This window comes from Patiria miniata, unplaced genomic scaffold, assembly GCF_015706575.1.
Source record: "Patiria miniata isolate m_02_andy unplaced genomic scaffold, ASM1570657v1 HiC_scaffold_3, whole genome shotgun sequence".
Taxonomy (NCBI): Eukaryota; Metazoa; Echinodermata; class Asteroidea; order Valvatida; family Asterinidae; genus Patiria; species Patiria miniata.
In genome coordinates, this window is record NW_024037069.1 from 31,651,120 (window position 1) to 31,672,897 (window position 21,778).

The 21,778-nt window shown below is 39.6% G+C and overlaps 1 protein-coding gene across 11 annotated transcripts in view; it reads right to left on the reverse strand.

Moving 5' to 3' along the window:
* Window positions 1-2,869: 2,869 nt before the first annotated feature.
* The window catches only part of LOC119737669, a 37,519-nt gene continuing 18,610 nt past the window's right edge, over window positions 2,870-21,778 (reverse strand). For 5 of the 11 annotated variants that reach the window (XM_038212172.1, XM_038212163.1, XM_038212171.1 and 2 more), the window contains exons 9-23: window positions 21,537-21,711; window positions 20,222-20,337; window positions 19,235-19,417; window positions 18,225-18,320; window positions 17,271-17,430; window positions 16,055-16,171; window positions 14,086-14,201; window positions 12,941-13,033; window positions 12,114-12,217; window positions 10,958-11,016; window positions 10,375-10,524; window positions 9,980-10,039; window positions 7,202-7,284; window positions 5,903-5,941; window positions 2,870-3,255 (exon numbers count right to left, since the gene is read on the reverse strand). In XM_038212172.1, coding sequence (XP_038068100.1) covers window positions 3,163-3,255; window positions 5,903-5,941; window positions 7,202-7,284; window positions 9,980-10,039; window positions 10,375-10,524; window positions 10,958-11,016; window positions 12,114-12,217; window positions 12,941-13,033; window positions 14,086-14,201; window positions 16,055-16,171; window positions 17,271-17,430; window positions 18,225-18,320; window positions 19,235-19,417; window positions 20,222-20,337; window positions 21,537-21,711 — 1,644 coding nt within the window. In that variant the 3' untranslated portion in view covers window positions 2,870-3,162. Of the gene's footprint in view, window positions 3,256-5,902; window positions 5,942-7,201; window positions 7,285-9,979; window positions 10,040-10,335; window positions 10,525-10,957; window positions 11,017-12,113; window positions 12,218-12,940; window positions 13,034-14,085; window positions 14,202-16,054; window positions 16,172-17,270; window positions 17,431-18,224; window positions 18,321-19,234; window positions 19,418-20,221; window positions 20,338-21,536; window positions 21,712-21,778 lie in introns of all 11 variants that reach the window. The other 6 variants (XM_038212164.1, XM_038212168.1, XM_038212166.1 and 3 more) reach the window with 6 other exon arrangements.

Consider the following 21,778-nt stretch of genomic DNA (forward strand, 5'->3'; position numbering starts at 1 on the left):
AAATTACTATATTGAAGCACACTATTACAGAAATGATGGAATGATAGCCAGGCAGTATAATGTTGCTAAAATTATGGATATGGTGTTGCCATGGTTACAACTGCTTTTCCGGATATTGACAGAAGGCAGAAACCAGGTCATGGAGACACAGAAGTGAAGTTTTTGGCCCCTCAAGTCCATCATAACGATTGCCATGGCAACGAAATGCTTTCAAAATATAGACAATTAAGTGCTTACTCAACTACTGAAAGTGCCACACAACATTTCTTTGAGTTGTTAAACTAAGGTTAAATTAGAAATACCAATTGGGTGTACATCAAATTCACAAATTATCAACAATTAAAAAGTAAAATATAATTTTGTTGCTCTTTTAATTAAAGACTCAATTAACATGCTTGCACAATTTACAAACAGATAAGAGTTTTTAAAATTCTACTCGGAAATTGAATAATTCAAAGACTGCTTTTTAAGACTTTCTTCTGAAATTGCTAAACCCCTTCTCCATAAATTACATATACCTCATAGAGTTAAAGTCAGCACCAACAATTGAAAAAGAAAAAGTACGAAAAAACAACTTTTCGATAAGGTATATTATGAATTCAAAGCTACTACTGCCGCGACTTTTGTGCTGTACAAAAAAGCCAATAATTGAGTCGAATACAGTAAAATCGAACGATGTTATTATTGAGGAAATTATGAAATTGGTTTCGGTGAAAGCGTGAGATTTTTTTCGTGGACTAAATTGAATGTTTGAGTTGGTCAATTTGAATCGACATCTTTTAAAACACTCAGGAAACCCTATGTTAATAACTTTGAGTTTCTTGACAATATTTGACCTTTATGCATTTCATTGAAACAATTAAAACTATAGCAAAACTATACTTATTCAGAAAATGCCAGGGAGAAAACACCCACAAGAAGATATTTTACAAAACTTTGTTATAGTCTCTGATCGATCAAGCCCTTAAAAAAGTACTTAAAAGAGAGTAACTTTTTCACTTTTTCCAATTGAAAATAGTTTTGTTTGTATGAATATGCGAAATATTAAGGCACCAAATTTTGTTTTTTTCGTTGGCAGAAAAAATTTGATAATGCACAAAAGTTCAATGTGAAATATGTATCATCCAAAAGAGTGCTACTTTTCCACTTTTCAAATTGGAAATAGTTTTGTTTGTATGAATATGTGAAATATTTAAGGCACCAAAGATGTTTTCGTAGGCAGTAGACATTTGACTATGCACAAAAGTTCAATGTGAAATATGTATCATCCAAAAGAGTGTTACTTTTTCACTTTTCAAATTGAAAAATAGTTTTGCTTGTATGTGAAATATTAAGGCACCAAAGATGTTTTCGTTTGCAGTAGACACTTAATTATGTACAAAAGTTCAATGTGAAATATGTATCACATCTCTGTTCAAACCATAATACACCATTAAAAACAAGCTTAATTTCTTCTTCTACATTTCCGAATATTACACAATTCCACTCATCATTGCATATTTTCTTTCCATTACAGAAATATTAATCAAAATCTATTCTTTTTTGATTATATAGGATGAATTTGTATTAAATATACTTTCACAAAATACTTTGCACATACATGTACATATTTTCTCAATTGAGCTGATTCACAATGCAGTGCGCCACCAAGAGTTTGCCACGGAGAGTTCATTTTTCCCAGTGCATTGTGGGAGATGGTCGACAAATTTGCAGCACGGGACATTTGAAATGGTTAGTGTTTCCGGCCAGAAAGTTCGTAAGCATATGATTCGAGTATCTGTTAGCCCTTTTCTTATCATTTTATCAATATGGTGTGTTTTGTAAGGCGGCAGAACGCTATGCCCCAATCTAACACAAATTAGCTCAAGTTTTCTACTGACACTCGTTCAAAATGGGCTATGTTTTGTCGACCGTAAACTTGAAAAACGAACTCTCCGTGGCAAACTCTTGGTGGCGCACTGCATTGTGAATCGCCCAAATTTGAAAAACTGTATGCATACATATCTCTCACAATATACATGCATAATATTTGAACGTAATCATACTTTTCATATTATACATAAAACTAACCTATGTTAATTTAAACACATACTTCTCCACTGCTTCAAAACACAGTAAACAAACTCAAAACGGAGTAAAACACAACCAATTGCAACTTCATAATTTGTGTAAAAAAGTTAACAATTTTCTTTAATACCGAAGAAATAGACAAGTCGCATATTACTGTAAAACACATACTGAAATGAAATACATGTACAGTAGGCTCATTCAATTGTGTTTTACATTGTTGAAAATAATCAAAATGCTTGCATGGTTTTCTTCCTGCAGATATGATACTACATGAATAATAGCAATTAAGTATAAAACGTTCAAATCAAATTAGAGCACTTTACTTTGAAGTATGCGAACCATTGACTTTAAAAACACAACTTGACATCATTAATTTAGACCAAAAAAACATTAGGAAAACCACTTTTTACATGTGTGTCTTGCCATAAGGCCAAACAAAAAAAAAGTCTCCGGTTTCTGGTATGGAGCTTGCCCAAAAAGTGGTGCGGCGACGCGGCTTTTTTTTTTTTTAACCTGATTTTTTTGCTTCAAATGTCGGCTGATGACTGCAAATGGTGCCCGACTAAACTTAGTGCAAATATATGGGAGTCCAGAAAGGCCACATAAAGCTTATTCTCGACCATAACCCAATCTAAAAACACGTTAAAATTGTGCAGCAGCAGGATTCAAGTCAAACCAGTGAGTTTGGCGGTTTTGAGACATCATCTTTCATTGAAAATTTTTTTTTCTTCACTTTCCCGACGCGCATGGCTATGGCGACGCGCGCGCATACCAGAAACCGGAGACTTTTTTTTTTTTGGCCTAAAGTAGTCAACATGTGTCTGTTCCATGTGGGTACTTGTCAATATCTGCAGATATAAAAACAAAAAAACCTTACAAAACAAAGTGTCAAACCAGAATTTCTTATTTTTGGGAGAAATTACAGACTTAGCTTGCTTTTCCCACAATGCAGTAGTATTGTCATGTCTTGGGTTTATACAAAAGAGAATGAAGTTAATTGAGTAGTTTCTTCTGTAGTTTGGAAAAAATGACGACGATGATTACCTGAGTACTTTTGTGCTGTTTCTTGCTCCACGGTGAAGACACCTAATCTCAAGCCAGTCCAACGAAAACAACTAAACAGATGAGGAAAGCGACCACGCCCACGACGTAGATGCAGAGGAGGATCATCTTGGCTGCTGCGCCCTGCAGAAAAGGAAACAAAAACGGACGGTGGGCAACCAACGTTTTAAAAGTTGAAAGCTGAATGCCTGATAAATGAATGAATGCAGAAATCCTGCAGATTCTCTGACTGAAGTCTCCTGAAGACAACTCGTTGAATTAATAATTGAAGTGAAACGGAATGACTGCATAGATATGAGGCCAAACATAGTCTAACCAATGTAAACAAGACTTTCTGAGCAAAGTGTATACAGCATGCCTGCAAAATTTCTGACTGACTGATCTCACGTGAAAAATGTCCGACTGAATGAAGCCAAACGAAACAAGTCAAGAATGGATCCCCTAATGCCTACAAATTTGCTCATTGGAACACAATAACTGCAGTCTAGTTATTATGTCTGAGCAAAGTCAACAGAACAACTGCATAATGTCTGACCAATGCAAACTAAAATCACTGTCATATATATCTGTTGATAAACTTTCTGTAGTATGTCTACAAATGAAATTCCCGCTCCCTTATCTCATTGATGCTATATTTTACTAGCAAATGCCCCAAATAAAAATTTGGCCCAAAATAAATATTTGGCACCAAATGAGACCGTTTTGATAAACTCTTTAATTCTCACACAAGTTAACCTTCATTAAAATCTTCAGTTAACGTTGCCCAAAATAAAGAGTTAACATTTTGCCCAGAGTTGTAACGAGTCACTGATTTTTGTGACTCGAGTCGAGTCAAGTCATTTTAAAGAAGTGACTCGAGTCGAGTCGAGTCATTTTAAAGAAGTGACTCGAGTCGAGTTGAGTCATTAGGTCGAAAGGTCGAGTCGAGTCGAGTCGAGTCAAATATTTAGCTCGAGTCAATTCGAGTCACGAATATTTGAACACTATAGGCCTATAACAAAATTTATAAAAGGAGGCCATAAGTTTAGCCAGCGTTCGAATCCAAGAGCTTTATAAGAAATCGCCTAAAGCCAATGATGAAACAGCGAAAAATCTATTAGATGGAATTTTGCGTTGGGTGATATAAATCAAATCAGGTTTGCCCTTCTTGCGTTTATACGTCCGTGAAGGGCAAACTAATTTGATTTATATCACCCCGACGCAAAATTCCATCTTATAATAGTTTATGCGGTACCCGCTGCTGTGTACATCAGATTCGAACCGGCCAACCGATCCCATTAGCTCGGTGGTCGAGTGGTAAGACATCTGCACTAGAAAGCAGGAGGTCATGGGTTCGAGTCCCACCCGAGTGATTTTTTTCAACTTTCACTCGGGAGGTAACACACCTAGTAAACAATGTTTATACGTCGGTGAAGGGCAAACCTAATTTGATGAAGCGAAAAATCTGGTTCCTGGATAGTATTTTGTGCGTTCTAGAACCATGAGGTGGGAGTCTGTGACACGTTGTATTTTATGCATGATTAACTCGCAAAGCGAAGAGAGCATAAATTTTGCACCGTAAGTCATTGCAAATACTTTTCGCAAAGTTGTGCTTTTATTTTTGGGACTCGAGTCTTATTAGCCTTCGTTCGAGTCGAGTCGAGTCTTCTGATGAAGGACTCGAGTCGAGTGGAGTCATTTGCTCGCAGTGACTCGAGTCGAGTCGAGTCATTCACCCTTAGGGACTCGAGTCGAGTCGAGTCACCCAAAATTGTGACTCGAGTCGGACTCGAGTCGAGTCATTGACTCGAGTCATTACAACTCTGATTTTGCCATTTTTGAACGTGCATGTGCATGTAGCAACAATATGGGGTACTTGTTGGTTTGTGTGCATGTTGTCCCCATCAAGACAAAAATAATGTTATTTGCAGAGTTAGCCCGTTCTTTTTTCTTTTCATTTTTGATAAACGGCAGAAGCATGATTAGTGCATCCCACTATTTACTTGTGAGCGATAAGCAAATGCAATCATCAAAAGCAGAGTTCAGCTTTTGAAAGTGACCAATCAAAAAATAATCAGGCAGATGCTGAAAACTGTTAGTAATAGAACAAGTCACCAAACGTCACCAATGTTTCGTTTATACGTTCAACATACCTTCCAACCTTTTTAGCCAATAAGGCCAAAAACAATAATGGTTCTGCTTCCGGTTACCCTACCTACCCTATTTGGACAGCCCCTACCCTAATTTTTTGGGGGGAAAAATGAGGAAAAAAAATTCTACCTTTTACTCTTGACTACACGCAGACACCTCCATATGAATGTACAAAAAAAAGTGCCAAAAAAAAATCCCTGCCTACCTACCATATTTTCAAATGCCATTTAATCAGAAGCAGAAGCACTTTTTTGGCATATGTAATTCAAAAGCACAGTGTTAATAAAACAAATAATTAATTATTCTCAATAGTACTGAGAATAACAATATTATTTGTGCTTTTCTCATGGAAGATTGAACATGCAAATTGTAACCAAGTTGCCTCCCTACTTTTTTTTTAAGAAAGAAAAAACACTGTTCAATTTGTTGGCATTTTTCAGCGGTTAGTGTTTTAACATTCTCCATTCAATATCGAGGGCTGTTGTTAATGCAATACAAAATACCAGAAATGCAAATAGAGCTTTACTGCTTGAAGCATAAAACAAGCATTAGCATTTTTTTTTTACAATAGTATTGCATATGAGTGTTTCCGGCACCAGCAGGTTAGACCAATCAGATTGCAAGGCAATTGAACTCTGACCTCATCTGTGATCTGCGACAAATTCTCCCCTTCTTCATCCTGTCATTTAAAGTCAAATCGGCACGGAATGAAATATCAACATCAGCAAGCTAGAACAACGGCTTTGAAATTCAGGATTCAAAAGCGAGGCAAACTGACAAATCAAACGATACTTGCAAGTGTGGACACGGTATGCGAAGATTGTAGGCCCTTTGTTTTACTCCTGAGAGACAATGAAGGACGCATAGCGCACACAAACCCACACATATTTAAGTTACATACCTAGTGTGGACATTCCCTTGCTTTCGTGCAGTTCAGAAAAAGCTCAGAAAAAACTCATTTTACTCTCACTGTGAAAACACTTTCAACCCAATTTTTTTCTATGATTCCCTTTTAGTGTTTCTCTTCATTTTGCCACCGATAAACCTAACCCAAAAATGTCTCTAAACCTGTTTTCCAGAAATGGGGAAACACTGTGTGGACTTGCCCACGTCCACACAACGTCGCTGCTACCTGGTTTATGTGGACATCTTTTGTTCGGAAGTCCACACAGTGAATGTAATGCCTACCCACTCATACACCCACACGGCACGGACAGCATACTCCAAAGTTTAACTGAATGTGCATAAAATCATACTTTGGGGTTTGTTTTTTTAGAGAGGAACACAATTCAGTGTGATATGGGTACATGGCAGACACATGACATGTACAATTATCCTTCATTAACGATTCGTTTTGCATTGTAACAATTAGGGCGTAATTATTCCCTAGAGTCTACGCGGTAAATCGGCATGATTTGATTCTCACACTGTGAAGGTAAACTCTCGCATAACTCGATCAACGTTTTGGAAATTCCCTATAATACATGTTTCTTCTCTAATGACAACAGCCAAAAGGAGTTTTTTCCAAAAGCCATTTTAACTGTACTTCCGGTCAGACTTTCTCAGTAATTTGGTAGATAGGTTTCACAGGAACTACACAAATGTAGGATCTTTAATTTGCATTTTTGCAATTTGCATTTTTTTGAAACTCCAGAGATATGTAAAAAGTACTGAAATCCTTTAAAATCAAACAACCCTAAAATACGATTGAAATAAATTTGAGGCAGTAAACAGTAAGTAAAATGTAGGGATGTAGAATATGAGAATGGGTATAAATGATTGACGACATTGTTGCTGTTTTGACATTCTAGGATATTGAAAACTAAAACTAAAAGCACTATTCAACTTGGGTTTTGGTAAATTTGGGGAAGTTATAATGGCCCGGCATGCATAAGATAAATTAAATAAAAAATAAAAGTAAAGGGGAATAGATGCTTACTGCCGGTGGTTCGGTGTCTGTGTTAGCTAGCTGTTGGTTCGAATCCCCACCTGCCGTCTTGAGTGGCATGTCATTGCTACGACCTGCAGTAGAGTGGAGGGGGAAAAAAGAAAACAATCATGAATTTGGAAATTTGGGAACCTGTATTTGCTGGTGAAGGTGTTTCAAGGCAACTCTAATTATTAAACTGTGATAATAGAGACCCTGATTTATGGCACTTATGAAAGTCTACAGCCGATTTCACGAAACTTTACGCAGTGGCGTAACTCCATTTGCACAACAATTTATTGTGTAAGTTACGCAACATTCACGCTGCCCAACATTTCAGTTATGACAACTGTACTGAAGCTTCGTAATATGTTAATCCACGACTAGGGCAGCAAATTAAGGCTTAAGTTGCACAATCATTTTTTGTGATCGTCATGGAACCTGTTGTTGCACAACCTATCAAGGTTGATACAAGACACTCACAGCTTTGTATTTTCAGTACAATGTAAACAAATTTCTATTCTACTCGTGACAATTTTTAGAGTTGCCGCACGATTCCAAAGAAAGTTGGACAAAACTATTCTCAAAATGGCAGGCGGAGGTGATTTAAGGACTGTTTCATGAATGAACAAAATACACAAACAGCCATCGAAAATGCTGTTATTATCCTCGTCCAAGTTTCGTGAAATTGATCGTCAGTTTATTGCACAGCTGGGCAACAAGTTTGTTGCGTAAATCCTGCGCAAGGCATATGTTATGCACTGTTTTGTGAAAGTGGCTGCTAGTTTGTGTTTTGCACTGAAGTAACCTACCATTTTTAAAGATGCCATTGTGACTTATTATTATTCTAAGTAGCATCTTCTGTTTGTTTATGGCTAAATGTATAAGTAGCTCAATTAACTTGACTTAAGTTTGTCAATGTACTTCGATTTTTTTTCCATTCCATTCAAAATTTATTATAAGTTCTTACAAGTTTGTCTAACATATTTGAAAATAGTTTCAGCAAGATGTTTTCCAATTTATATTTTTGTATTCTTTTTTAACTGAACACACTCAAACTTTTCGAACAGAGAATATATTTCTTTATACTGTCTCAAAACTGTTCACAACCAAACTGAACTTCACAACACGGTTTTCACTCACATTCAGAAGGAATTTTGAAAGTGGAAATGAACACGATACACTGACAAATGCTGAGGTAGTGAGATACAATCATGCATGGCGGGGCAATCATACAGCTACAGAGAATTACAGACCAACAATCTGTCGTGATGACACAACTCAAAACCAACACGATGATAAAAATGAACGTTGTGGACCTTTTGCGAGTTTGACAGAAACAAAAATTACTCATACAAGATGATGATAAACACATTCGTTAGGACTGTTTTTACACATGGACTTTTGGTAATGATAATGTGGACAACAGAAATTGAATCATTTAGGTTTTGCCCTTCACCAACGTATAAACACTGTATACTCAGTGTGTTACCTCCCGAGTGCAAGTTGGAAAAAATCACTCGGGTGGGACTCGAACCCACGACCCATCTATCCATTATCCATCTTAGGAATAGAAAATTGAAGTGATCATACCACATTGTGTTCCCCTTCAATTTGTTCGGAAAAATTTCCAATTTCCAGTTGGTTATACAGATACCCATTTTACTATCCCAGCCTTACTTGCAATCAGATTAACATGCGAGTGATCTGTGATTATGAATGCAACAGAAAAATTTGCGTCTCAGGTCGATCTACGATTTCCTTGCGCCGCGACGTAACCATTAGCATCAAGCAGAAAAGTAATTCTGAGGTAACAAAGCTGAGAAATCTTGTGATTATTGTGGGCCAAGCAGCAACTTGACACAAATTAATCGCAACCATGCTCACGTCACCCGCGACGATGATTCCGTGGCGAAGATGTGATCATGTGAGGTCTTCAAAATGACGCGTTGATAACAAATGTTGATAATAACTACGTCTGTTCATTTGAAAAAAATTTGCAGCATGCTGATTGGCTACACAATGAAATAAGATGATGAGGATGCACGCATGACGTCGTAACTTGACACAGGTCGACTGCGATTGATTCCCGCCTGTCAGAAACACGTTCCATCGCCATGCAGAAGTTGAAATTTGTGTGCATCTGTTGATTTTTTTTAGCGCCGACTGATGGCGATCTTCTTAATATCGTTGCAGTTACACTCGGGTCTCCAAAAATTGGCGACCGATACGTTCCTGACAGTTGTAGCTCAGACGTAGCTTGATCCTGAAAAGTCAGTCGCCGACTGTTCTGTGTCATCGTAAGGTCAACTTGAGGGCGGCCTTGGATGAATGCTTGGAACCACATGCAATACTCATTAGACTACAATACCTGGAATGGTGCCTATTTATATCAGTAAAGTCTGTCCCGAGCCAATGTGGCTCATCAGGCCAGTGTTTATCTCCGGTTTCCTTGGCATGAAACGACTGAGAATATTTCTACTCCCCCTGAATGGGATGCCAGTCCATCGCAGGATTACTCCCCAGCTAATGCCGGTACCCATTTATACTCCTGGGTGGAGAGAGGCAAGTGGGGGTGAAGTGCCATGCCCAAGGACACAATATATGGCCAGCGGCTGGATTAGAACCCCGGACCCTCTGATCATGAGTCACGAATCCTAACCACTAGGCCACACACTCCCCAGTATATATCAAGGGTCTTTTTATTTTCTATTGGTGACAACAATGAATGGTAACTAGACTTGCACAATTGCATGGCACATGCTATAAACATCTTGATGTCTCGGGTACCTGGCTCATCCGGATTAGGATCGGTGTCAGGTTGCTGAGGAAGGGCTGGTTTTACCGCTACTGTTTTCATGAAAGAAATGGTTAGAATGAAACCCGGTTTTGGAGGTAAAATGGTTTCTCCAGGGCAAAATTTGTGGGTCTTAAAATTGGGAAAGAACTGGAATTACGTACGGGGATAAATTAATTTTCTAAATTCTCCTGTATCGCAAGAGCTACTACATGTAAGTTAGTTGTCAAGGCATGCAAACTACACTCTCAGGGCACACAGTTTGGAAAAAGAGAAGTTGGAAGAAGATGTTGCAGATTTAAAGTAGGGAGAATTTGGAGCACACCACGCCGATAAAAATGGTTCTTACTGGCTTGCGGGTCATCGTTCGACTGGTTATATTTGCTACCTTTGCTCTCCGCCATGCGTCCCATGACTTCGAAGAGGACCCACATGACCACGTGGAAGATAACGAAGGCCAGCATGATGAAGAAGCTGTAGCTGGCCAGGCCACTCAGGAGGGACGTCTGGTAGCCGATGCCCAAGAAGACGGTCACCACTGGATTTAAGGGGGGGGGGGGGAGATAAAAAAAAGGAATAATGAATCAAAATGACAATGATTACCAACTTCAAGATACCGCGAAGAACCAGAAATATACAAAAATGCTGTTAAGAGGAACAATATTTAATAGTCTCTTTGAAACATTTCCCCCTCCCTTCACCCCTCCCCCTATAACCCTCCCCCTCCCCTATACCCCTCCCCCATCCCCTTCCCTACACACCCCCTTCCTTCCCACTCCCAATAAAAAAGGAAATCCGGCCCTAAAAAAGGAACAAATCTGAAGAATAAATTAAAATAACTTGCTTCTAAATAAACTATTACTTACAAAATACAAATTTTATTACTTTGTTTCGGGGGGGGGGGGGGTGATATTCATTAGCAGACAACAAAAACGAGAGAAACGGAGTTCAAAGGTCACCACACTACTCACATCCCAACAGGTGGGCTAGGGTTCCCACACTCCAATGGGCCCAGTTGAAGATTGGTCGTCTGAAAAAAAAGGAAATGAATGGACAACATTGATGCTATCGTCGTCTAAAAATTGGTTTTTCATATGTTCACTGCATGGTCTACAATTTTTTAGAAGTCGTCTGGTTCAGAGATAAAATGTGCTTTTTATTATGGATTTTGATGTGCTAAATTTAAATCTGACAATTAAAACAGTTAATTGACTACCGTTTTTTAATATTCTACATGAATACTGTGTAGAACCTCCGTCTTTTCATGTGTCTGTGGTACATACTCAGACACCCAGAAGCACAATCAACAATTCTAAGCATCACTTTCAGTCAGTGCCCTAGAATTAGTTAAGTTTGACTGCATTTATTTCGGAAGCAGTTTGGGTGCAGACCAGATATATCAATAAAATGCAAATGCCAATTTTGGGCACTATCAATCATGTATTATATTACCCCTGATCATCAGGCTTATAAAGCATTCCGACTTAAAAGACCAACTTAACTCCCTGGAGAGCATACAGCTTGTTCACGTTGATGCTTCCACTTCAGCACAGACTGCTACCTCAAATATCTCAAACAACCAACATACCTGACCCCACGGGTACCCATTTACTCCTGAGAAATGCAAATTGTGACAAAGTGCCTTGCCCAAGGACACACGTCCCACAACCTAGCAGGCTGGACCCTTCCCCATAACCCTTCAATTTGCCACATATTGCCTTTCAGGCATCCGACCATGATACCACAACGCTCTATACCGCCAGCAACTTCCCCCTCAATGTGTGCTGTAACTTTTGAGTTTTGCTCTGACGGCGTACTTCAAGTGATAAAACTCTTAATAATGAAAGGTTTGCGGAAACACCATGTGCGAATAATTTCTCAACTAAGAGAATTGTTCTGAAAAGAACCAGAGGTATAAACTCGATGTTCCGGTCAGTATGCTCTGACCGTCTTCAGGAGAGAAGACGGTCAGAGCATACTGACCGGAACGTCGAGTTTATACCTCTGGTTCTTTTCAGAACAATTCTCTTAGTTGAGAAATTATTCGCACATGGTGTTTCCGCAAACCTTTCATTATTTAGTATCTCCACCATGCAAAGCCTCAAATCTTACTGATAAAACTCTTACTTGGGCGTGCCTGGGTGAGGTCTGAAGATGGCCATAATTGGGTTGGCGATCCCCAGGCACGTCACTATGATTCCGCATATGGCGTGGGCGACGGTCACGGCATTCTGTGCAGGAAAAAATAATGGACACACCCATATTTACAAATCCAAACTATTTCTAGCAGTAGGTCACGGCGTTCGGGAGGAAAAGTTTTACGAAAAATAAGTGTAAATGTCTAGTCCAGTTTTCTGTTGCTACTTTTTTGTTTCATTTCTTTCGTCTGTATGGGCTCCGTGCACAGGCACCCCTTCGCTGGCAAGAAAGAGAGAATTGGGGGAGACAATCAGGTGAGCAAATTGAACGCATCCCAGACGACGCCTGACGCTCACGCTAAGACGCCATGGCAAACCAGCACGTTTTTTTATGGTGTAAATTGAGGATTCTTCCCATTTCCTTTGTTTATACTCGTTTGTACACGTTTTCTAACCAAGAAGTCCTCGATTCCGGTTCTGTCTTCACTTCATTGATGATGTTGAACGTGTGTGTGTCCTCGATTTACACCATAAACAAACGCCATTAGCACATACAGTGTGTCCCGTCCAAGGGGCTCCCAAACGTGGTACAAACACACCCTCTCTTGACAGTGCAAGGAGCCCACGCAATGTTGGTTTTAAGTGCTACTTGAGTGTTTTGAAATATAAAATTTCATTATTTGACGAAATTTTGTTTGTACTTCCTTTAAATTTTAATTTCTAGTATTTGTAACAAACAGATCAACCGGGCTTTTGGCGATGAGATACGCAGAAATAAAATTCACCAGGCTCAATTCTTGTTCAAGTTTAACTCACCCCGGTGTCGACGAAGCCTCTCTTGTAGACGAAGATCAGAATAAAGGCAGCGCAGAAACACAAGAGGCAGGACACCATGCATGCCCGATGGATCTGAAATGAACCAAATGAACCAAAAGCATCGTCAACCACTGAAAAGATTGAACTATACTTAAAGAAAATTTCATTTATTTACAGTCTTTTTACATTTATTTATTAAATGCGGGCAGTATTTTTTTTTTTTTTGTGGAACATTCAAAAGTGAACATACTTGTATTGCTAGAAAATGAGCAATTAAAAATACTGGCCGGAAACATTAAGGGCATGTGTTCTACGCTATTACGATACAATGAATTGCTGGTGTATCAGTATTCATGAACAGAAAAGTAACGTGATTTAGTTGGAATGATATCTATTATTATCACAACACTAGCAAAGTTATGGCCGGTTCATGTGGCGAAAGGAATTTGAAGTCAGAAAAAATCGACATGAAGTTTACCGGCGTTGAAATGTGTTTGGGAATTGTTGCCATGATTGTCATAAAGATGGTGACAAAATCTTGTGAAAAAAAATCGCACGATTAGTGTTACTATGCTAATTTGAATACAAGTAACCAAAATCACTGTTGACCATGTGTAAGTCTATGTACATAAAGCTTCGGAGCTCAGTCAAGCGGATGAAATAAAGCCATCCGTGGACAAACAGGTTTGGTACATTTTGAAACTACCATATCTCAGAGACAAAATATGCATTTGCAATCATTTTTTTTGTCACTTATGTTTAAAGATCAATATTTTAAAACAAGTAAGTGGAAATTACTGTCAAAAGTGGGTTTCCTTCTTTTCACACTACTTAGTACAAAGAATATACCTGTACCATTGCTATTTACATAATGGGCTAGGTATCCGCTCCGTTCACAAGTACCCCCTCACTGGCAAAGAAAGTACAGTTGGGGGTGACTGAACGACGCCATCTTGCCTGACTGCAATTTTGCCGCGACGCGCGGCCGTGTGTACATAGTACAAATCCCCTGGTGTACGTGTGGCACACACAAGGAACGGTGCGCGTCAACCAGCTAAATGTCCCGCCCATGGGACGTCATTGCTAGGTAAAAAGGCGCCCTCTTTTGTTGGCGCATGGAGCCCTCAAGCCAAGAAACCACTTACAGTGAACCAGACTTTTTGACCAAGGAGTTTCGAATCAGGCCACAGTGGTTTGAAGAAGCGGGCCAGTGTGATGCCGATGCTTGCAAAACCGATCCAGGCAATCATCATCAGAGAAGCTGGACAAATAAATATTTAGGATAATAAAAAAAAAATGGTGCTTACATATTCATGTATACTAGTTATCCCAGGAGCACGAGCCGAACATGTAATAATGTACATGTAGTGCGTCTATGTCCCATGTGTTTCTCGGCCAAATTGGCATATGGGACACAGACATTGCATTTTCCGTATTCCACAAGCGGAGTGGTATAACGGATTTATCTTCAAGCAAACTTGACATAAAAAGATGGAACACGCACACAAACCCTGTACAGACTTTTCAGGGTTTTCCTATCACACAGAGTGCAAAACGGACCATGGTATATGGTATAATATTACACGGTCAATGTCATAGATCGACCAATCAGGAATGAAGATTCAAGTAATCAAGTTTGCTTGAAAATATGTGACCTTCTGTGGCAAAATGAGGAACGTCCCGCCAAACCATGTTTTGAGTAATCAACGCCTGAAGTTGGTTACTTTAGAACATCATGTCAAAATCAACATTGTTTTTTTCTTATTTTTGAGTAGCCAAGGTATCCAACATTCACACTATGCATTTTTATTGAAAAAAACAATATCCCCAAAAATTTGAAACTAAATGAACGTTTAGCAGCGCAATGCGTATTTCTTTTTTTAAACCATTCTTCTCCAAATGAGGTTGGTGAAGTTCGGTGGGACACTGCTGAAGTTCATGTGGCATATCTTTGGAATAAATTAAGCCGCATAAATAAATTTGGCATCATTGGAAAGCCAATGATTTGTGCTTAAACATGATGTACCGTACATAACTTAAAAAGTCAAAGGTGGGGGTTATTCCTCATTATGAAAAGGCAGGTCACATATAGCATTTTATACCAAAGTCTCGAAGCATTTCACATTTGGAATCCGCACTCTTGTTCATCAGGACATGAGGCCAGTTTCCTGCATGAGTTTGAGATCAGCGCAATCTGGTCCCTAACCTCAGCCTATGCATACTCCCGGATGGAGAGAGGCAACTTATAGTAAAGTGTCTTGCCTAAGAACACAAACACTATCACTGTACAGGGCGAGTAAAAAAAAAAACTAAAACCAAATGTTGGGACCATTGTTTCAGAGAAGTTCTGAATGTAGCACTTTCACAATCTAGGACATAAAAGCCCAATTCATAAGCTTTCTTTTAGTACAAGGATCATTCAAATCACTCATGTACTTTTCAAGTTACGGAACTTTAAACACAAACACCGTTTTAAGGTTCTGTCCACAGATCACAAAAAAGTTCAGTGTTCTTGCAGCAAAACGAAAACAAATCACATAGGGCTGTGTGTGAACTGTTTTGCTGAAAGAACGTACACCTTTGTTGTGATCCGTGGACACAACTTTAAAACGGTGGTTGTGTTTAAAAATTCCGTTACTTAAAAAGTACATGAGTGATTTGAATGATTCTTGTACTAAAAGAAAGCTTATGAATTGGGTGTTTATATCCTAGATTTTGAAAGTGCTACATGCAGAACATCAATAAAACAATAGTCCCGACATTTGATTTTTTTTTTGACTCACCCTGTATTCTTTGTGATGTTTGAACCCAAGTTCAAAATCAGACGCCAACTAAAGACTATGTTCGGCCAAAGAAAGTTTCTCCCCATCATATTTTGCTGGTCCCAGAGGGCCAGCCTACAGTCCTCTTCGTACCTATCTCACTGACTGACTGACTCACTGTCGCTCATCAGCCGGGCAGTGCTGTTGTATAGGAGTACCCCGAATGGTCTAAATCTGGTACATGGTGAAGACTAGATGCACGAAAAGACTTCTAGTGAAAAGCTATTCTGAATCAACTTTTAATCTAGCATTGCCTCCTCTGTTTGTTTCCTTCATTTGTTTAGTGTCTCACCATGAGCTTTGGCCAAGCCAACAGGGTCCGGTTCGCCAGTAGCTGCACCAAATTCCGTCAGCTTCTGTGTTTCGGTAGTAGACCACCTGTCTGTATGTCTGTTGCCACCAATAGTACCTGAAAGACGATACATACAGATTCATTTGACAGTCATTGGTCATGCATTACCTTCCATGGCCACAAAGGAAATTGACTGGGTTCATCAATTTGTGGTTGGATAAAGATTATTAAAATGACAGTGTTGTAGATGATTCTAACATAAGTTAGAATATACCGAATATTGTTGCGTCAGAGCTACAAGGTCATATCTCTTGAAATTGCATAAATGCAAAATGTGAGTTTTAGAACATCAAAAGGTTGTATATCGTTAAAGGTATGGTCCATCATTTGTAATTTGTGCAGTTTGTTCGTTTGAAGCAACAACAGTGCTCAAAATCTAAAGAAGGGTGCGGAACAACTAACCTGTCGAAGTTTCAGCTCAGCTTCAGCTGTATATTTCGAGAAAAACAACATTCTAGGATCTCGATTTCAAAACAAAAGTTGCTGAATCATGTTTTGAATTGGGCCTGAATTCAGCGACCGAGACACGTTCTCACTAGCCGATTGCAGCTACGCGATGTCACGCACCGATCTGACAAATTAAAGCAACCGCGCGCGCATCGTGCCAACACTTGCGCGCGCTTCGCCGAATAAAAAAAAACTACTAACGGAAATTTTACAATGGTGCTTCTTAAGACACACCGTTGGAAAGGCCTTCTTTCGTTGATTTCTTCAAAATGACAGCTTGCCAGAAAGAATAATTTTACAGGGAGTTTAGTCCCCTTACTAACTATCTTTCAACCAACTATGCTTTTCAACAATAATTACGCCAGTTTTACCTTTTGGATAGCTGCAAATGATGGACTCTGGCTTTAAAATAACCCGGGGGGACACACCAAGTCAATGGATGCCGAGATATGACCTTGTTGCACGGAGCGTATACACAGAAGATGAAACTTTGTTGCAGAATTGAGTTATGACCTTGTTGCACTGATGCGATGATGCGTGAATATTCCATCATCCACTAAATATCCAATATAGGCCTATAACGTTTCACCTCATTTTTAATATTCGAAAATTTGATCAAATCCAATCTGACCCCCCCAAAAATAAAAGACGACTATCATTTTTATCAATATGCAAAAAAAGGCAATGTTTTCTAATTTTTTTTTTTTACCGTCAGCGTTGATGGACGCTCCAATTGCCATCAAGACATAGTACGCATTATCGCCACTGATGTTGTAGAACGTGTCGTCACCTTGCAAAAAGGGTTGCCTGGTGAAGGTACAGGTGATCGCGTTATTCTCAAATTGAATAGTTTCCAGGGTCAAGGTGTCCTGTGATAGGAGGAAAAAAGTGGGATAAAAATTAGACCCAAGGTAATTAAATGGTAAACCTAAGGCCCCCCCCAAAAAAGTCTCCGGTTTCTAGTATGGAGCTTGCCCAAAAAGTGGTGCGGCGACGCGGCTTTTTTTTTTTTTTACCTGACTTTTTTGCTTCAAATGTCGGCTGATGACTGCAATGGTGCCCGACTAAACTTAGTGCAAATATATGGGAGTCCAGAGAGGCCACATAAAGCTTATTCTCGACCATAACCCAATCTAAAAAAACGTTAAAATTGTGCAGCAGCAGGATTCCAGTCAAACCAGTGAGTTTAGCGGTTTTGAGACATCATCTTTCATTGAAAAAAAAACTTTTTCATTTTGCCGACGCGCATGGCTACAGCGACGCGCGCGCATACCAGAAACCGGAGACTTTTTTTTTTTGGCCTTATCTTGTAAGATGGAATTTTGCATCAGGGAGATGTTGGGTCTTTGCCTTCACTGAAATTATTTTCAGGAGCATGGTTTGACCAGTTCTCTTTGAGAGCTTGCGAAGAAACATTTGCAAGGTGGGACTCGAACTCACGACCTCCTGCTTACTAGTGCAGACGTCTTATGCACTCAAAACACAGAGCTTGTTGGGCTGGCCTGGCCAGTTTGAATCTCATACAGCAGAGGGTACAAGTTCTGCAAAGCTGGCATTTATAAATACAATTGTTTGTAAGTGCCATGTCGATGTCAGTTTTAGACAAAATATGATTCATATTTCCAACAAGATAGAGAAACTGATTGAAGCGTTGTATACTTACAGCTGGAATGACTCGGGCTTCTGAATTGAGCGGACTCACATTTTCTGACCGCTTGACTTCCCTATCGCTAGTGCAGGCATACACATCTGCTGGGCTCTGCCATAAAAAAAATCAAAATACTATTTCAATCTTTTTTCCATGTACAACATGTTCCATGTTGTGCAAAAGTCCAACTGACGCGTGCAGCTACAACATGTTGCCCGCGTACATTCACAGTGGGCGGGTCCCAAACAATCTACTGTGTGAAAAGATTTCAAAGTAGGAAGTACAAACTAGAGGCGGTTGTAACTGAGCAAGTGATTGACTTGTGATTGTCTTTTACTTGACTTGTGAGTGGCTTGTAATTGACTTGAAGTTGACTTGTTATGACTTGTGACTGACTTGTGATTTATTTGGGACTAACATGTGACTGATTTGTGACTGACTTGTGACTGACTTGTGACTGACTTGTGACTGCCTTGTGACAGCCTTGTGAATGACTTGTGACTGACTTGTGACTGCCTTGTGACTGCCTTGTGACTGACATGTGATTGACTTGTGACTGACTTGTGACTGACTTGTGACTGACGTGTGACTGACTTGTGACTGACTTGTGACTGCCTTGTGACTGCCTTGTGATTGACATGTGATTGACTTGTGACTGACCTGTGACTGATTTGTGACTGGTTTATAATTGATTTGTGATTGGCTTGTGATTGAATTGTGACTGACTTGTGTCTGACTTGCGATTGACTTGTGGTAGACTTGTGATTGACTTGTGATTGACTTGTGATTGACTTGTGATTGACTTGTGATTGACTTGTGATTGCCTTGTGATTTTCCTGTAATTGCCTTGTGATTTGCCTGTGATTGGCTTGAGGTTGACTGGCGATGGACTTGTGATAGACTTGTGATGGACTTGCGATTGACTTGAGATTTACTTGTGATTTATTTGTGATTGACTTGAGATTTACTTGTGCCTGACTTGTGAATGACGTATAATTTGACTAATGAGAATTTCTGAAACTTACCATCCCGTTATTGATGTTTGACCGTCGTAGCCCGAATGCTACCCACCCCTGAGCCTGTCCCATCATGACGAAGCGAACCTGACCGTCCTGCAGTCCTTGCCAAGTTACGTAGGCCTGACAGTTACTACCAGAACAACCCGTCGGCTGCGAGAAGCAACCTTTGGTTTCACCACATCCAACCAGCTAGACAGTGAACAAACATGACACCCTAAGTATCAGGGGTATCTAATATTGAAGGGCTATACATGTAACCACAGAATTAGACAATCACCGTTTAGTGCTGACAGTGTCGGCAGAAAAACTCTGCGCTAGCCATGTACGCAAAGAATAGCTACGTGTAATGTTAGGTTCACACATTCCCGATTTTGAAGCCGATCGCCGAGAATAACAGTTCTTGAGTAATAATCGGGGGATGGTTCTTGGCTGCCTCGGGGTGATTCTGCTAGTTCGGTGAGAGATCGTTAAAGATTGGGAATTGTCGGTGTGATTCGGGAACCAACTTCAATGCTTGGTTTATTTTTTGTTGTATTCATAACTAATTCTGGATATTCTTACAACATTCTAGATATTCTTACAGCATTCTTACAAGTTTTGTAAGAGTTTAATTTTTGGTGTTAACAGTCCAAAATCATGCCGAATCATTACAAATTTATCAAGAAATGTATGAATATTTAAAGAATAACTTACGAACACACTAAAGCGGCATAATTCTGGGTCATTCTGGATGATTCTTGAGTGATTCGTATGTTATTCTTGACAAAATCGCTTCAAAGTTGGTTTTGCATATTCAGGAAGTCGTGCATACTCCACGCGCAAATCAGTACAGTACATACGCACATGCTGTGTGTCCCCCGTCCATGGAGCTCTCAAAAGAGGTAAAAACGCGCTCTCTTTTGTTGGCGCACGGAGCCCATAGGCCTATGAAACACCACAGTGTGCCGTAAAATACACACACTTAAAACCATAAAAAAACGTTTATTTACTCACATCTCCACCTGGTTTGGGGGTTGCTGGTGGGGGAGTTGGTAGAGCAAATTCCGACTGTAGCTTCAAAGCATTAGCTGCTGGCCAACGTTGTGAGTGTATCTTCCCAGCAATAGTGCCTACAGGTAGGTGGTTTGAAAAAATACTCTACGTGAAACTTGCGCGATCCCCTTGGCATCCTGGCAGTTTGCATAACTGTGCAGGCAGTTAGTGAGGACAATTTTCAGGGAACCTAACCGAAATGGAATGTGTCATACCTAGCAAACAGGGATTAATAATAAACTTAGTAAGGAAGGTTTAACAAGGTTCATGTTTTTGTACTGGGCAATGTGGAATGAAGATGGGAGCCTGGAATGGAAGTTGAACATTGTATCTGATCAGCAATGATCTATTGTTCATGATAAATATTTCTTGCAACCTTCCACTGAAACGGCAAACTCCTTGTACATCTGAACAGTGCATTTATTACAGCAAGAATAGAGAACAGAATACAACTACTCACTCTACAGGTTTCCAGATAACAGCGAAAGAAATTGGTGGTCAGCCCTAATTTGTCAGGCATTTGGGTGTGTGTTATAAGTTTTACGACACCAGAGAAAGAAATTGACATGTACCAGACCTGAGCTCGGTAGTCCAGTGTCCCTAGGGACCAGTGAGCTGGCCTAGTGTTTTGTGTGTATTATAAGAAAAGCCAGGGGGGTAAAAAAAGAGGAAAATATCTAAAGGTTGCGTTCGATTAATTCACCAGGGTCTGCAGCCACCAGAGGCTTATTCCACGGTTACTCACGTTACATTTTTTGATGTACTTTTGAGTTTCCTTGGGCTGTAATTACCTTACTGAAAAAGTTTAACAACTGTTATCCCCATGGTATATAGAGTAGACCTAGACCTACCTAAGCATCAAAGATGACATTCAGAAAAATGTGTTATGTATGATAAACAAGACGCATCAAATCGGTTACTCACGTTACGAAAATGAAACGTGAGTAACCGATTTTGTGCGTCTTGTTTATCATAAATAACACATTTTTCTGAATGTCATCTTTGGTGCTTCGGTAGGTCTAGGTCTACTCTATCTACCATGGGGACAACAGTTGTTAAACTTTTTCAGTAAGGTAATTACAGCCCAAGGAAACTCAAAAGTACATCAAAAATGTAACGTGAGTAATCGTGGAATTGCCCTTATGACTCTCAAAAAAGGTTTGTTTTGTGGAAAAATGTCACACACATGTGTTGTTCATTCTAAGACGCTGACAAACATGCGGTCAAACAGAAGGAAAGGTCCCAAAAGTGTCATTGTGCATTTAAAAAATCTTACCATCAGCATTAATGTCGAGGCCGATAGCCATCAAAAGGTAGTACGCATTGTCCCCGCTTATGTCGTAGAAAGTTGCATCGCCTGCTAAGCTGGCTTTTCTCGTAAAAACGCACTCGATAACAGTCACAAAATTCGGAATTGTATAATAGACAGCCAGGGATGGGGTCACTGTATTCTGGATATTAAAGCAAATGCACACAGAAACATCAGATTCGTCGAAATCACAAACGAACAAATTAGGT